This window comes from Gasterosteus aculeatus, chromosome 7 (assembly GCF_964276395.1).
Source record: "Gasterosteus aculeatus chromosome 7, fGasAcu3.hap1.1, whole genome shotgun sequence".
NCBI classification, from domain to species: domain Eukaryota; kingdom Metazoa; phylum Chordata; class Actinopteri; order Perciformes; family Gasterosteidae; genus Gasterosteus; species Gasterosteus aculeatus.
In genome coordinates, this window is record NC_135694.1 from 21,503,962 (window position 1) to 21,520,110 (window position 16,149).

At 41.7% G+C, this 16,149-nt stretch overlaps 1 protein-coding gene across 1 annotated transcript; it reads left to right on the forward strand.

Annotated features, from left to right (window-relative positions):
* The first annotated feature begins 1,211 nt into the window (after positions 1-1,211).
* Positions 1,212-14,981, forward strand: gucy2d (guanylate cyclase 2D, retinal). Its single transcript, XM_040183024.2, has 19 exons — positions 1,212-1,352; positions 3,315-4,324; positions 4,417-4,718; positions 4,827-5,199; positions 5,308-5,392; positions 5,476-5,584; positions 5,715-5,834; positions 5,925-6,005; positions 6,122-6,298; positions 6,390-6,546; positions 6,635-6,784; positions 7,184-7,332; positions 7,423-7,586; positions 10,026-10,218; positions 10,628-10,802; positions 11,327-11,425; positions 12,563-12,657; positions 12,749-12,831; positions 13,005-14,981. Exons 2-19 carry the CDS (start codon positions 3,475-3,477, stop codon positions 13,087-13,089), a joined length of 3,447 nt encoding a protein of 1,148 aa, XP_040038958.2. The 5' UTR covers positions 1,212-1,352; positions 3,315-3,474; the 3' UTR covers positions 13,090-14,981.
* The last annotated feature ends 1,168 nt before the right edge of the window (positions 14,982-16,149 follow it).

The window sequence follows — 16,149 nt, forward strand, 5'->3', positions numbered from 1 at the left end:
GCGAGGCCATGCTGGATGTGTTCATACTATTCTTTGTGAGCATTTATGTATTTTAATGATGTTGTTTTCCTTCAAATGGGAAGTCCCCCCCCTCAAAGGCTGAAATTCCAGCTGCAGTGAACTGTACCTGCGCGAGGTCAAAAGAGCAACAGCAGACTTTGAGTAGCTTACTGCAAGATATTTTGAGCCCTGGGCTCAAGTTCACATAGTTCTTACCCCTTTATTAGCCCTACTCCCTACTATGTAAGATGCATTTAATCTCTAACTGTTATCTTGTCCAGAACTTGAAGCCCAAAAGGAGGGAGGTCACAAATCTATTAAATAATCGACCAATCCACAAGGAATTCATTCAAGAGGCGTCTTAATCCCTTTACCAGGTTCAACGTTCAGGTGATTAAAATTCAATTCTATAATTTGACCCAGCCATCTGATATACGTTATAAAGTTTAGAAAGGTTTTCTTTGTTCTGCTCTGCATGCATATTTCTTTTTTTGTTGTTGTTTTGGGTACATTATTCCCAGCTCTATAGAGAATAGAGCGTTTCTCAAGGTATGCATGAAATTAGCTTTATTTCAAAGGCAACGTTTATGGGTTTTTAAGTGTTCCAATTCATGTTTAAGAAGTTTCTTAATTTCTCACACCAACTATGAAATTAGCTTTATTTCAAAGGCAATGTTTATGTGTGTATCTCATATATGTCTAGCTCAAAAAACCTGTACTGAAGCTGTACCTTATAAAAAAATGTCTTTAAAAAGTACAGTTCCTACATCTGTTCCTAAATTTGCGCTCTTGTGCAAATGATCCAGAGTGAATCCACCTCTACTTTCACCTTCTTTTTCCTCTCCACCAGCCCTCCCCCACACATGCTCTTCCCACACTTGTGTGGATTAGAAGCTAAAGAGGGCTGAGAAGTCAAAGCTCGTCAGTCCTTCCCACTCTTACCTTTCTTTTACCTGTTACCTCTCCACAGCTTTCGGACAGCTTTTAACAATCCGGCTACTGGATCGGGACTTCTACCTGTTCCCATGCACTGTCCCTCTGTGGTTTGGGGTAAGACCCAGTCTAGAACAGGGTCATCAAGCGGTAATGCAACTAGCGGAAACGTGCGGATTTTAAATTTTCAGTATTGTCTTTGAGGTGCTTGGATGCAAGAAGAGATAATTATTATTTATTATTTTACTCTCCACACTATTTGGATTACCTATGATATTGTTTCCCAGTAAAAGGACGAGGATCACTGTTCCTGCCGGTTGCTCCCGTACACTTAATCCACCTGGAGTTTGGATTCCGCTATTAAACCACAGGCTCCAACATCGACATGGCTCCTACAGTATGTAGTGAAACTGCTCCAGGTCAGAGCTGTCTCTTATTTAATCTGTTTTATTGTATTGTGTTATCATTGATTCACCACTATCAGTTATCATTGTAACCATTGTAGTTATTATTTGCAGCAGAGCTGCTCAATCAAAGGTGAGACTGTTGGAACGCCAAGGCTTGTCCAGTCTCTCCTTAAAGACTAACGAAAGTAACACTATTCATGAAATGTATGAAGCATTCTGATAACACGGTTGTACTTGTTCCTTATTCTCAGCACTTTACTCAGCGTTTTAGAACACGGTTAACATGGAAACCAGTGGCACTCTTAACCTATTACGGACCGATAAGCTGATGACCTTATTAGTAGCTTTAGGTCGCCGCTTGCTTGAAGACAGACTCAAATCAGCAGTGTACCTCGTTGAAATGTCATTTTTTAACTGCTGCCAGCTACAAATAAGTTATATGTAAAACTTATTTTACATAGAACTTATTTTTAAAATTATTTATTTATCTTATTTATTTTATTTGTAGTTTGTAAAACTTATTTAAGCTGTTAGATTTTGATTTTGCATTTAACATTTAAACTCATATAAACTAGAACTTGATGGATAAATCAGCCGTGTTGTAAATGGGCCGATTAGCAGGGATTTATCAATATTTTGTCAGTTAATGAAGAACAAGAGACTGCAGTCTTTTACAAGTTCATGCTTTAGTTGTAAAATGTTCCACTTAATGAATACTTATAATTTTTGATTCATTTTCTTTAAATAATCAAAGGAATCGACAACAAGATATGTGTTACGCCATGTTTTATGTATAAAACCATTCGATTCTCACATTTCAATGTTGGTTTGATTCAAATCCAGTTTAAGTCAGGCTCTAATGTGTACAGAAGACAACACGCACAAGATTGAGGATATTTTTGTCATCCACCATTATTTCACCAAAGGGGGATTTCTCAGTATTCTATGTTGTCAACTTCAAGTCTTTTAATTGTCTTTATAAGCCAGCATTATTTTGGTGGGACATTCTTTTTTCTTTCAAGCTGAACTGTTTTTAACCTAAACTTAAACTAGAAGCAATGCTCTGAATTCAACATTATCTGCCACTAATGCCACTGACAGGCTGGTTGGGCCTTTGGCTTAGCAATCAATGTCATTCAGTAATATTTTGACATTAGCCACACCTTTTAGTGTTTGTCAAAACAGCTATGTTTGTGTATCAGTTACAAACAGGACAGGACTTTTTTTCCCCCTTAATTGCCAGGTTGTATTGGTTCTGAAGTTGTCTAACTCTAATTATGGTCAGAAGCTTGTTCTTTGATATTTAGAAGTTAGTCTAAGTTAGTGTATTTGCATGCAATAAATTCATCGACTATAGCTTTGGCCTGATTTTTAAGCGTTCCCGTTTCCAGCAATAAAGTCTCTTGATTTAGTTAAGTTTTGAAGTTCAACAGGCTTTGACTATGTTTTTTTTATTAACCCTAAACCCTCAGTTTCAACTCCATCAATATATAATTTCTTGACATATTTCTGCAGGCACTACATATTAAAATGCTGCTGTAAAGATTAAAAGGGGAAAATAACCCATAAATCGATGGCTTAGGAAATCTAAAGAAAGAGATTGACTATTGAAGGGAGACGAGATGACAAGACTAAATGGAGACATCAAGTCCAGATTTAGCTCCACATTACCTGGCACTTGATTTTTAAACTCCATGGGCCCAGCAGAGCTTATCAGCTTGCCACACAAGCCATTAAGGAACAGCACTGGTTCAGTGAGACAGATGGATTCTGACACAATTCAACATCGCTTTCTGTTAAACACACCGCTCAACACGATCCAAGTTCAGGTCAGGGATTGTAGACGGGTCCTATAAGCCCCGAAGGTATCCTTGTTTGTGTCACAGAACCTGAGAAGCAAAAGTTGACCCACGTTTAATTGATAAGCAACACATTTTCTAATTGCACCTGTTTTCTCCTCTCCACCCGAGGCAGTGATGACTTGGGGGTATCTCGTCGCCTTTCCAGTTTTGGACTAGAGGCCCGCAGAGTGCCAAGGAAAAAGTCCCATCCACGAAGACACATTCACTGTCACGCTAATCCCCACCAACTCTCTACTCCCCTGCTGTGTGTCAAGCATAGCTGTGAGAGGAAAATGGCAAGTCACAGAGACCCTCGCTTTCTTCACAACCTGTCCTACCACCCGCGATGGCAGCACGACTCAATGAAAGTAAAGAGAAAAGGACGCTTACGGACAGCGTCTGCAAACAGTTGCCGTGGACATAGTGCGTTTAAATCATTAGCAGCTTCGTCGTTAAAACCACAGTTGCCATCATGCCCCGTGCAGCGCTCCAGGAGCCGTTGTGGGAACTGGCTCCTTCTGCCGTTGCTCGTGTTCTCCTTTCTACCCTGTCAAGCCTGGGCGACCACTTTCAAGGTGGCCCTGGTAGGACCCTGGACATGTGACCTCTTGTACTCCAAAGCACTTCCTGACCTGGCAGCCCGCCTCGCCACGGCCCGCATAAACAAGGACCCCCACCTCAACAAAGGCTACTGGTATGACTACACGCTGGTCAACGAGGACTGCAAGTCCTCCCGGGCGCTGGCTCGCTTTGCCGGGCTGGAAGGTTACGGTGCTGCGTTTCTGGGCCCTGCCAACCCAGGCTACTGCTCCTCAGCCGCTTTGTATGCAAAAGAGTGGGACGTGGGGATTCTTTCATGGGCTTGCCTGAAACCCAACATGAATTCATTGGGGATGTATTCCAACTTCCTGCGGCCGCTGCCGCTGTCCTCCCGTGTGCTTTTCTCTGTTTTGCGATACTTTGGGTGGGCTCATGTGGCCATAATCTCCGAGGAAACCGACATATGGGAGGCCACAGGACAGGAGCTGGCCTCGTCACTGAGGGCCCTTGGCCTGCCTGTCAACCCCGTGGTGACCATGGAGTCCGACAAGGAAGGGCCTCGGAGAGCACTGGCGAAAGTGCGGGAAACAGACCGGGTCAGAGGTGAGAAAACTACAAACGTAACTACATCACTGAAACCACCTCCACACGAATCATACAAATTAATCTGATTTTAATCCCTCTTCTCTCAACAGTGGTGATTATGTGCATGCCCTCTGTCCTGATTGGCGGCCAAGCCCAGTACCAGCTCCTGACAACAGCTTTTTTAATGCGCATGATCGACCGTGGCTACGTGTTTATCCCCTACGACACCCTTCTGTACTCACTGCCCTACAAGGACGCACCCTACTATCGGCTCGGCAATGACACCAAGCTGCGCAAAGCCTTTGACGGAGTGCTCACCATCACTGTGGACTCTGGAGAACGTAATTTCTACGAGGCTTTCAAAGACGCTCAGGACAGCTATGAAATCCGTAGCACCACCCCACCAGAACAGGTGAAAATTGTGTGCTACTTTTGTGAATAGCGATGGATCATTTACAAATATGGCACATCTGAAAGTAGAGAATACCATAAAATTCTCACATTAATGTCTCCTTTGAAGGTCTCTCCATTCTTTGGCACCATCTACAACATGATCTACTACACGGCCATGGCGGCTGAGCAGGCTCGCGCTGACGGAGGCCGCTGGGTAACCGGTCCGGTCTTGGGTGAAAGCAAGGGCGGCTTTGAATTTGAAGGCTTCAATCAACCCTTGAAGGCTGGACGGGAAGGTGAAGGCATGCAGGCTCGCTATGTGGTGCTGGACTACAGTGGTTTCGGCCACAATCTCTACTCCACTCACGTTCTGGATGCCACTCATACATATGGAGGCGTCGGGAGCTTGAAATACCTCGGCCGCTCCATCCATTTCGCGGGCAGCACGCCCTACACAGACTCAGGCTGCTGGTTTAGCCCATACTTTGCCTGTACCGGAGGTGAGGGTAAAATATTCTCATTGCAGAAAATGAATATAGCAAACTTGTGCACTGCTGAATAATTCAGTACATTCATGCCGTCTTTGTGTTTTTCTTCTCCTCCCAAAGGCCTGGACACGGTCACTTTCTTCTTCATTCTCCTTGTGATTGTTGCAGTCATTGGATGCGCAGCTAACTTCTTCCTTAGTCTCAAGTATGTGCATCATATCTCATCCAGTGTGGTCTTGTGTGATCTCTGAGAATGACTGATGGTTTTTTGTTTTTTCTGTTGTCCAGGAGAAGTGGTAGGATTGGGCTCAACTTTGGAGGTAGTAACGGTGGATCAACAAAAGTCATTCTGACCCTGGACGACCTTATCTTCATTAACACTCAAATCAGCAAAAGGGTCAGTTGCTTGCTGGAGCTCTGGCTGTACTTTCTGTTTTTGCCTTTCTCTGCCTTGCAAGTGTATGATGCACAATCGTTTGTAGAACATGACGAGTTTCCCCATCCTCTTCCTGTGTCTGTGTGAGCAGAAGATCAATGACGAAAGTATCTTGAAAAGCCAGGTTGATTTTAAGACACCTCAACACTCGGTGTCCGGTCGCAGCTACATGGCGTCCACACCGGACAGCTCCAATGTTGCCGTGTATGAGGTGAGATGACTGACACATCCAGCAAACTCCTATTTACCTTTTTTTCCTGTTTTTGGTTTCACAAAGAGTGTCCTTTTGTGTTTGTCCCAGGGCGACTGGGTCTGGTTGAAGAAATGCGCTGGTGGAACTGTATCGGCTGTAAACAGCAGCACCGAGTTTGTCTTTGTCAAGGTAGGTGAGATGAGTCTATGTCCCAAAAATCTCCATTGATTCCAGAAAATCCCAAAGTACACACTGGTCCCTGGACACAATAAAATGCATCAATGTTTGCGATGTCCTTCAATTAGCTCAGGGACATGAGGCACGAGAACCTCAACCTGTTCTTGGGTCTGTTCTGCGACTCTGGGATCCTTGCCGTTGTGACCGAGCACTGCACCAGGGGGAGCTTGGAAGATCTGCTCAACAATGAGGAAGTGCGTCTTGACTGGATGTTTAAGTCTTCCCTGTTAATCGACCTGATTCGGGTAAGAGAGACAAAATGACCAACACGCCTTTCCTTTCACAGTCTTGTCACATTGCCGTGTTACTCAAACGTTTCCCCCAAACTGTCATCAGGGAATGAAGTACCTGCACAACCGCGGCATCATACACGGACGCCTCAAATCCCGTAACTGTGTGGTAGACGGGCGCTTTGTACTGAAGGTGACAGATTATGGGTTCAATGAGATTTTGATCGCCCAAGGCATTGACAGTGATGACGAAAGGCCAGAAAGTGAGTTGATGAACATCCACAGACTCCTTCAGTCAATCTATCGATATTTTGTGTATTTATTACTTTCTTTCTTTACTTCTTTGTGAAGATCTCCTTTGGACGGCTCCTGAGCTGCTTAGAAGCGCCAGTCTCAGGAGGAGGGGCACTTTTGCTGGGGACGTCTACAGCTTCTCCATCATCGGGCAGGAGGTCATCTCCCGCTCTTCACCTTACTGCATGCTGGACATGCCGCCCAAGGGTGAGTATAACGAAAGGATGCTGGGAAGTACTAGGAGGCTATATGCAAAATATCTAGGAATATTTGTAATACTTTTGCTCAGTTTCTATTTGGAATTGTTTGTCGTTTATGTTCTCCACCTGCGGGGATAACAACATGCTTTTTTCTGCTCTCCACTCACCTTATACAAAAAACAATTCATACTGAGATGTCAACAAATGGCCAATATTAATACAATATTTTAACAATTTCTGAAATGCTGCCTGGATGTTAGCTTATCACGAATGACAATGTTGGTTACTTGCCACAAATTGGGCGCACAAAGTCAAATTAGAAACAATGAAAATGAAGAGTTTTTTTTCTGTTTTTGTGCATTTCTGTGTGCGCATGTGTAAAACCTGTCTGTGTGTGTGTTGACAGAGATTATCAGCAAGCTCAAAGAACCTCCTCCATTGTGTCGACCTGTCCTGTCTGTGGACCAGTCTCCAGTGGAGGTGGTACAGGTCATGAAACACTCCTGGAGTGAAGAGCCAGAGAAGAGGCCGACCTTTGAGGAGATCTTCAAATTGGTAAAAACACAGAAAAAAAGTGTTGATCCACATTTACATCTACTTGTTTGTTATGTGGAAAGTAGCAAGCTGGATATGTTCTTGTGACAGTTCAAGAACATCACCAAAGGAAAGAAGACCAACATCATTGACTCTATGCTGCGCATGCTGGAGCAGTACTCCTCCAACCTGGAGGACCTGATCAGAGAGAGGACGGAGGAACTGGAGGTGGAGAGGCAGAAGACGGACAAACTGGTGGCTCAGATGTTGCCCAAGTGAGTGTCCAGCACCTTCACCTGACACACGGCAGCAAACACAAAAGATCATCAAACTATTACAACATCATTTCCACTTTTGCTCCCTCGGGGAGGTCAAAGGTCAGAGGCGGCCTCACGGACGGTAGTGGGGTCTCAGTGCTCAGTTAGGCAGAGTGGCTGCTACCTGACACACTGTCGGGGTGGGAGGTATTCTGCAGGGATTTAACTCAACAAGTACCAGGGAAGTTACGCCACCATAAAAAATACTGTGGGACTGATTTAATTGGGGGTGTCATCGCCTTGAGCAGGGCAACATAAACTCAAATTAGTCACAATATATTTCTTAATTTTTCTTCTAGATCTGTATTTCTTTCTCTTGCCATGTTTTGCATGTTTTTTCTATCAGATATATGGCTGCAGTTATGCTGCATATGTCAAATGTGGGAATATTTTACTGCGACAGACAATGATCAGAACTTTAAACCAGTGTCGCGCAAACACCATCGTTGAAAGCTTCTTTAGATTTTGCTAGCAACTGTGTCCTGCAAGTAGGATGTATTCTACCATTCTCTCATTGAAATTATTAAAAGCCTGTTTCGATAGTAGTTTTATTTTTAAATAGTGCTGGGCGAAGATGAAAATATGCAATTGAGTAATTGCATGATGTGTCTGTTATTGACAACGAATAATCGCACTAATTCTGAATTAAAAACTAGTTTACTGCACACTTTTAATTTAAAGTAATGTTATCAGAACAGGCACTCTCTCGGAGGAAGAGGAAGTTAACATACATTATATAAATCTGAAAAGGGACCAGAAGAAGAAACATTTGTCTTAGTCAGGGAGCAGCATACATGTTGAGAGGAAGGATTCCTGTGAGGTAAAGCAGTCCAGCACAAGTAAAGTACACAGCTGACATTTACTGTGCAATGGACTTAGTCTGTAAAATATATGGATTCCCTTTGGAGAATCTCAGTCAAAGAAAAAAAAGTGATATTTGATAATCACTGATAATCAGTGATTCAGGTTGAGCTTTTAACAACAGCTTTTTTTTAATCCATTCCCCTAAATTGATCTTGCGTTGGCTGCGTAACGCCTTTAAGTGGTACTTCAGGCTCGTAGTACTTCACCCTCATAGTACTCCGGTGATAAGATACTTGCAGTGGTTACAAATAGCTTTGCTTTTATCGACTCATTTGTCTGGTAGAGATTTTTAAATGAAAGTGTCCATTTAAAGTACCTTTCTCCATTTTCTCGGTTAATGTGCGCAGCCGTGTTAATTCCCTCCTAATGCTGAAAAAAGGCTGTTAACACATGATGCAACCAATGTCGGAGTCAATGGATTGCTACGTTAACGTGCCCAGCTCTGGTTCTAAAACCTCTTTTTTTTAGAGAAACCAATAATGGGTTTAAGTTATATCATCAAGAAAACACATTTGCAACACAACATGATTTGCCTCAGGATGAGCAAACAATCAACCGTTGTGTTTCCTGTATGATCTTCTGTCACAGAGCGTCATGTTAGAATTTGCCCAGAATAACATCACATCCCGTCATTAGTTGAATAGAGTCTGCCTATGTTCACTTTAAGTGTGACATAATCTAACAGAGCACCATTAAATCTATTATTATAAAATGGAAAGAATTTGCCATCCCAACAAACATGCCGAGAGAGAACCAAACCAGGACGGGGCAAGATGCCGTTAATCAAAGAGCAAAAAAGTAGAAAAGATAATAAAATAAATGAACTTATTTGGAGTCTCGCACATACGTTTGGCAAACCACAAAATGTGTTTTTCCTTCATGCTTCGTTTTCTGGTCGGTTCCATGGAGCCCGGCTCTGTGGCTTCAGTTGTTTCTTGCTCCTCTCTTGTTAGTTGCAGTTCTTCATATGTTCTAATAGAGAAATGGATTTAATGCTACTCTGTTAAATCATGTGATATGTGATGTGGCTTTTGAAGGGGTTTAGCATCCCGAGCAATATTTAGGGTCTTCATAGCAGAGATTGTGAACACATAAGCACACATCACTTATCAAGTTTTTTTAATCTGTTTTATCTTTAAAATTCTATGTTAGAATTTTTTTTTTTCATTTCACTTTACACATTTCTACTTTTTTACATAAGATCTAAAGGTTTTTATGCAACAACATTGCAAGCAGGTGAATACATGTGCACGGCTACGTATCTGCCAAAGAGAGGTGGCCTTCCTGCATTTAACAGTTATCTACACACAGAGAGGACAGTCACACCCTGCTCTCATTGTGTGTAAAACACTCCCCGTTTGCATTGATCAATAAGAGAAAGGAACTGCCGTCAAATGTCTTTTAAAAATCTGTTTGGGATAACCAAGAAGACGTAAGATTACTTCAAGCCGTCCCAAACTCAATCTCAAAACTGCTTCTTCTTCAGCAACTCAGCAGTGTCGTCCATTCCTCCTCCTCCTCCTCCTCCTCCAGGTCTGTGGCCCAGGCGCTGAAGACGGGCAAGCCAGTGAAGCCCGAGCATTTCAGCGAGGTCACGCTGTACTTCAGTGACATCGTGGGCTTCACCACCATCTCAGCTCTCAGCGATCCCATCGAGGTGGTCGACCTGCTCAACGACCTCTACACACTCTTCGATGCCATCATCGGACTGCATGATGTCTACAAGGCGAGTGAATCACAACGACGAGCGCCTCGATATTGGAACAATTATACTTCGCTTACGGTCTATGTGTATTTTCAGTCACAGTTTTTACAAGAGTGAGAGCTAGGATTCTCTACATCATGTTTTAAATCTTATGTTTCTCCTGAATCTGATATGATCCAGGATGTGCCACCTCGATTTATGTCCACTGTTTATCAAGACAATCGTGTGCGGTGAACTAATGGTAGAAAAATAGTGTGTATTTGAATGAGAAAATGTGTCCAAAATTTTTTGGTTGGTTCTGTATATATTTAAAGCCGAATAAATACAAATTTGGCCATGATTTAAAAGTAATAAATTAGCAATACACAACGATAATTCCAAAAAGACTGGGCGAGAGTAAAACGTGTGTGTATGTGTTTTTTTCATTAAGGTGGAAACCATCGGAGATGCCTACATGGTCGCCTCAGGAGTCCCCACCAGGAATGGCAACCGGCATGCAGCCGAGATGGCCAACATGTCTCTGGACATTCTCCACTGCATCGGGACCTTCAAGATGAGGCACATGCCTGACCTGAAAGTCAGAATTCGCATTGGCCTGCACTCTGGTGAGATGTCCATCCTTTCTGTGCTGTAATTACTTGCTCGTTGCACGGGTGATTACTTTCATGAGAGTCACATACATGTGGAATGGCTAACATGGCATGAAATAATGTAAAACCTCCTTCTTGAGTGAGAAAAAATGTATACGTTGGAGGGGAATGAGAGTACAGGGGCCCAAGCTGTTGAGGCAAAGAGGTATTTTTACCTCCTTTATCCTTGTCTGGAACTTCGTGGAACAGTGACACGCTATCCTCTTAGAGCGCTGTCATCCAATTAACACACTGCATACTTTAGATTTCTAACTCTTTCTATAGATTTCTTTGTGCACACAGAACTGGCGCTTCAGAGCTTTAATGTTTTGTTTCAGGAAAATAATTGCATGCTTTCATTGAAATAAAGAGTCTAAGATGAACAAAGAAATTCCGCCCAAAAAGTGCTCTGATGTACTGCTTGCCTGTGAGAAGCTTCATTGTGTGCGTGTGTGTGTGTGCGTGTGTGCGTGTGTGTGTGTGTGTGTGTGTGTTTGCAGGCCCGGTGGTAGCGGGAGTGGTGGGTCTTACGATGCCTCGGTACTGTCTGTTTGGAGACACCGTCAACACGGCATCTCGAATGGAGTCCACAGGGTTGCGTGAGTGTCTCGTCATATAAACCGGACGGATCTCCTCTTCTTCTCATCTCTTTTTTTTATTGAATGGCGGTGCAGAGTCCATACGTAGTTTGTGTGCATGCTGCCTGAGCTGAAATGGGGCTTTAAGCGAGCAGTCCTTGCTAATCTTTTAAGGCTATCAGTAGAAGTAGAGGTCAATTTGAAGTTTCGATGTAAATGTCTACGTCAGTGACCGGGTCTGATTCCGCTCTGCAGGCAGGATAAATTAAGTTTGAACTGACATATTAACCTCTAAGTACACTTAACCTATGTTTAGGAACAAAACTCTTCTATTTGATCATCAATCATACTGTAAAATAAATTTGATCAGTGGAAGTCTAATTTACTGTACAACTCAGTACTAAGCACTCAGCACTAATTTGAGAAATTCAATTTTTTTGCCACATTTGTTTGAAAGCTTAGTTGCTGCTGATGATTTTGAAAAATAACTGGTGAACTGGAAGATGAATTATTTATTTTTTATTTGTTGAGAACTTTTTTCTATATCGTCAGCTAAATAAATAGCCTGGACTGAAAAATACATCATCAAACAGCCTTTTTAAGTCTTTATAGACTTTATAGAAATGCATGTTTCGTACAGGACAGTGACACTGCAAACATGATGTTATTGAATGTGATGCATTGCATTAACACAAGCATTACCATCTGCAGCAGTACAATGCAACATACACTTATATGGAGCAGTAATATTTCTCCAATTGACATAATATTTAATAGTAAAATACCGACAACTAACATTTACTACTTCTACAAATACTTCGTCATTTAAATGAATCTGGCTGGTAATTGTTAATAACAATAACAATAACATTTTGTTGATTATATTCATGTGTGTATTTATACTGAAATCTGAATATTTCTTTGACAACTGCTAAAATAACAGTAATGAATGGATGCTAATAGCATCAGTATTAAGTATAGTACCAATGGGTAGTCGGCTGCCACCAAGTGGCTGGACACCAAATGACAGCGCACTATTTATACCACCATTTTAAACCTTAACGTTCCAAAGACAACACAGATTTGACATGTTCAACCGATATCAAAGCAACATCAGTGTGTAAATGTTGCCGTGTGTTTCTGTCATTTTCATCATAGCTTACAGAATCCATGTCAACAAAAGGACCGTCGATGTTCTGAACAGCTTGGACCTGGGATACAAAATTCAAACCAGAGGCTTGACAGAGTTAAAGGTAACATCAATAGAATTGCTTTCACAATGTGTCCATAGTAACGGCAACATTGAAACAATAGCTAATGAATTCTGATGGTTGTCTGTTTTAGGGAAAGGGGATTGAGTACACATATTGGTTGGTAGGCAGAGAGGATTTCGACAAGCCACTGCCTATTCCTCCCGACCTTGCAGGGTAAGGATGTCTCCATCACATATGCGATGAAGTGATTTGCCTGATTTCGTCTGTGCTTTACATTTTTACTTTAGCACAACGTAACATGATCAAAAGACAGTGCGAATGGCATGTCGTGCTCTGCTCTCACTTTGTCCAAGTCTGTGAATAAAAAACTGTATTTCCTGTTGCAGGGGAGCCAATCATGGTATCGCTTTAGAGGAAATACCTCTTGACAGACGACAAAAATTCCTGGATCGACAGAAGAAGATGAGCTAGGCTGACTTTTATTTTTTTACTAATATCCCAGAATGAAATGTGATACTTTCTAGATCAGCATGGTTTTTCAGTGAAAAACACACAGCGATTCCTGAAGGAAAAGTTGAGAATGCAAAACCTGTTGTAATTTCTGCTCCACTCAAAATGAAATCCGGCATCACTAACGAAGGATTTCACACACTCTGCAAATAATTTCTATACGGAAATAATTGTTATTGTAAAAAAATGCAACTGTCCTTATATTTGTTCAAAAAGAGACTGTATTATACATAGAGTATACATAGAGCATGATATGCATTTTGAGGTTGAATGACAGATCCTAAGACTTAGAGGTAAGCAAGAAGGGATTGTTATGGTGAGTTGTTAACAGTATAACATGTAATACTGGTGTACTTCAAGTACTGTATGTATTTGTACTTATACATTTTTACGTATTTGTACTAATCTTTGTGCTTTGTAGAGATGTTGGAGACATTTTATCGTAAACATTTCGAGAGCGGAAGTTATTGGAGATGCTATTGCATTCATCTGGGGTAAAATGGAGCACTCACTTTCAAAGCAACAGCCTTTTACCACAACTCGGGTTAATTAGTACGTTGAAACCTTTTCCCAGTAACTAAAGTTGATGATCAGCGGTTAATTAAGTTTACATCGTTACTCTGCATCACACACATTAGCATGAATGAAGACAGATAATCCAGAAATGGTTCAAATGTGTCAAACAAATGATCTGGTTTGTTAATATAATATATTAGAACATTATAGAAAGAAGAAAAAAAACACATCTTTGTGATACTGTAACCTAAAATGCAGTTTCATTATTGCTTCACCTAAAGTACATGTAGCCTATTCCTGAAGCATGCTGCACAGCTGCGTGTTTAACAGGCTCTTAAATAGGCCAGCAATGGGAAGACCTGATTTCTGTCACACACAGTATTTCTGCAGCGCACTGATGTGCATGATGTCCGGGTCTGAATGGCTGTAAGTCTTATCTCCAGTGATGTGCTTCAGCAGATTGAGCCTTCTCATGTGTAGCGCACGCTTGTAGAGGAATATGTCTGGCCCTGAGTTCTTTGCCCATTATTTTCTCGTCTGGCTCTCTGGGATCCCACACAGCGGCTGTGAATGAAGTTCCTGAGAGAATACATGTTCACTAAGTCGCTCCCGTGCCCGGCCCCAGAGAATTGTGTAGAACATGTGGGGGAAAGCATACTCATAAAACGGGGAGGAGATAGTCCTCTGAGTCATTTCTGTTTGGCTTGGGGGGGGATGTGTACATACTGTAAATTTGTACATAGTTAGTTTGTATTTGCGTCCTCCACGTTTAGGGACTTTTTAGTGGTGTTTTTCTGTCTGCTTTGGTCCCTAAACACTCGACACAGAAGGAGATGGCAAAAAAACGAGGACTTAATCAGTGCATTCGTGAAGCGGGCAGCAGCATTGTTCCAGCACTCTTTTTTTGGGGCTTGCTAATTGTCTTCTGCAGCGCTGATATCGAAGCAATGTCAAGACGGGATTTCTTTTCTCTCCAAAAAACAGTTTTGGTCTGCGGACATTTTTCCCTTCGGAGCTCACTTGCCGACCCCCTTCTACCATCGATAAGAAATGGACATGTGACAACTGCCAGGTTGCTTGTGGTGTAGTCTTTCACAACAATAAGTGTTTGTCAGTGGCTCTTTCAGCATGTTTAAACCCCCAACGAAACGCAGGATTCTAAATCGAGATGAGGAGCGAGGGGGAAAGCTGTCTGAACCTTTCATTCTTCTATTCACATAGGTAGGACCGACGTTTGCTAGATTTTTAATCAATTTGCCAAATAGATTGATCTGATCAAAACTGAATGGAGGTGTTCTTAATGTGTCTCTGTAAATAAATGATGGTTTTAGTGAAAATTGTGTCTCTATATGTGTGTATATCTCGAAGGGTGCCCTGACTGTATATTAAACTACATTAAAATAAGTCACCAGTTCACTAATGGCCAGTAAATCACACCTTAAATCAATTTTTTTTCTTGACATTTCTAAGTTAGGGCTTTTTATCAGTCTTTTTTTTTTACAAGCTTGAGATAAAATGATATAAGGACTTACCTACCAAAGTATCAGCAACTTTAAAACGCAGCTCAATTATAAAGAAGAAGATCGGGAGTGTACCTCACCATTTCACTGTTAATGGACAAGCAAACGAGTGATACTAACAAGTTTGGGGCTTGTTTGACAGTGTTTTGTTCTGTTCTTGAACTATCGGATGAAAATGCAAGCTGTTAAATAATGCATCTTCTGTGCAACACACAGAACATCGTAAAGAAAACCTCTTGACTGTTTGAGTCTCAACAACATTGCAAATGTTGCTACATCTGGTGCATGTTTATTTGAGGCTTTCCTGATTCAACACAACCTTGGGCCATATTGGTCTTTTTATTGCCTGTTACTCCAAACAATTTGACAATAGGGAAATCAGCTTTCATGATACAGTATATTTAACTTGTGATTATTATCAAAGATGTAATTGGATTAATGCTGAACTGCCGGTCATCAACAGCCTAGAATTTCCTGGAACTGATGGTCTAGACAATCAGTTGGCAGCTGCCTAAAGATCTTTACACTGATAATAGATGTCTTAAATCTTAAATTAAACTGAAAAAAAAAATAATTGAAACCATGTTATAACATAAAACATCAAAATACAACGTATGGATCAATGTGATATTAGATTTCCAAATAATAAATAATCATACGCCCTTCCATTCTTTTCCCTATAAATGATTACATTTGCAATGGCTCCCCCCTCTTCTCCTCCTCCCCTCCTCCTCCCCCCACCACGCGATGGCATTTGACTGGCAACGGCTTGGAGGTGCCAGTCTAGCAGAAGCTGGAGTAAAGTCACCAGAGAGAGAGCGCGACGGACGGAGACCGGAAACGGGCCTTTCACAATTAAAGCCTGTTGAGTTGTTATGATGACAAAATAGACATCAGCCCCTTTATGCTGTTGATAAAATGACACAATTAGGTTTTACTCTGGAATACCAGTTTCAGACAAGCGAACCACCTACTGTCAGTGTTT

Bases quoted from the DNA above. Each gene is read 5' to 3' on its own strand.
- gucy2d (XM_040183024.2), top strand. From the start codon at position 3,475: ATGGCAAGTCACAGAGACCCTCGCTTTCTTCACAACCTGTCCTACCAC. The intron at 5,393-5,475 runs GTATGTGCATCA...TCTGTTGTCCAG, and splicing joins AACTTCTTCCTTAGTCTCAA to GAGAAGTGGTAGGATTGGGC. The intron at 7,333-7,422 runs GTAAAAACACAG...TTCTTGTGACAG, and splicing joins TTGAGGAGATCTTCAAATTG to TTCAAGAACATCACCAAAGG.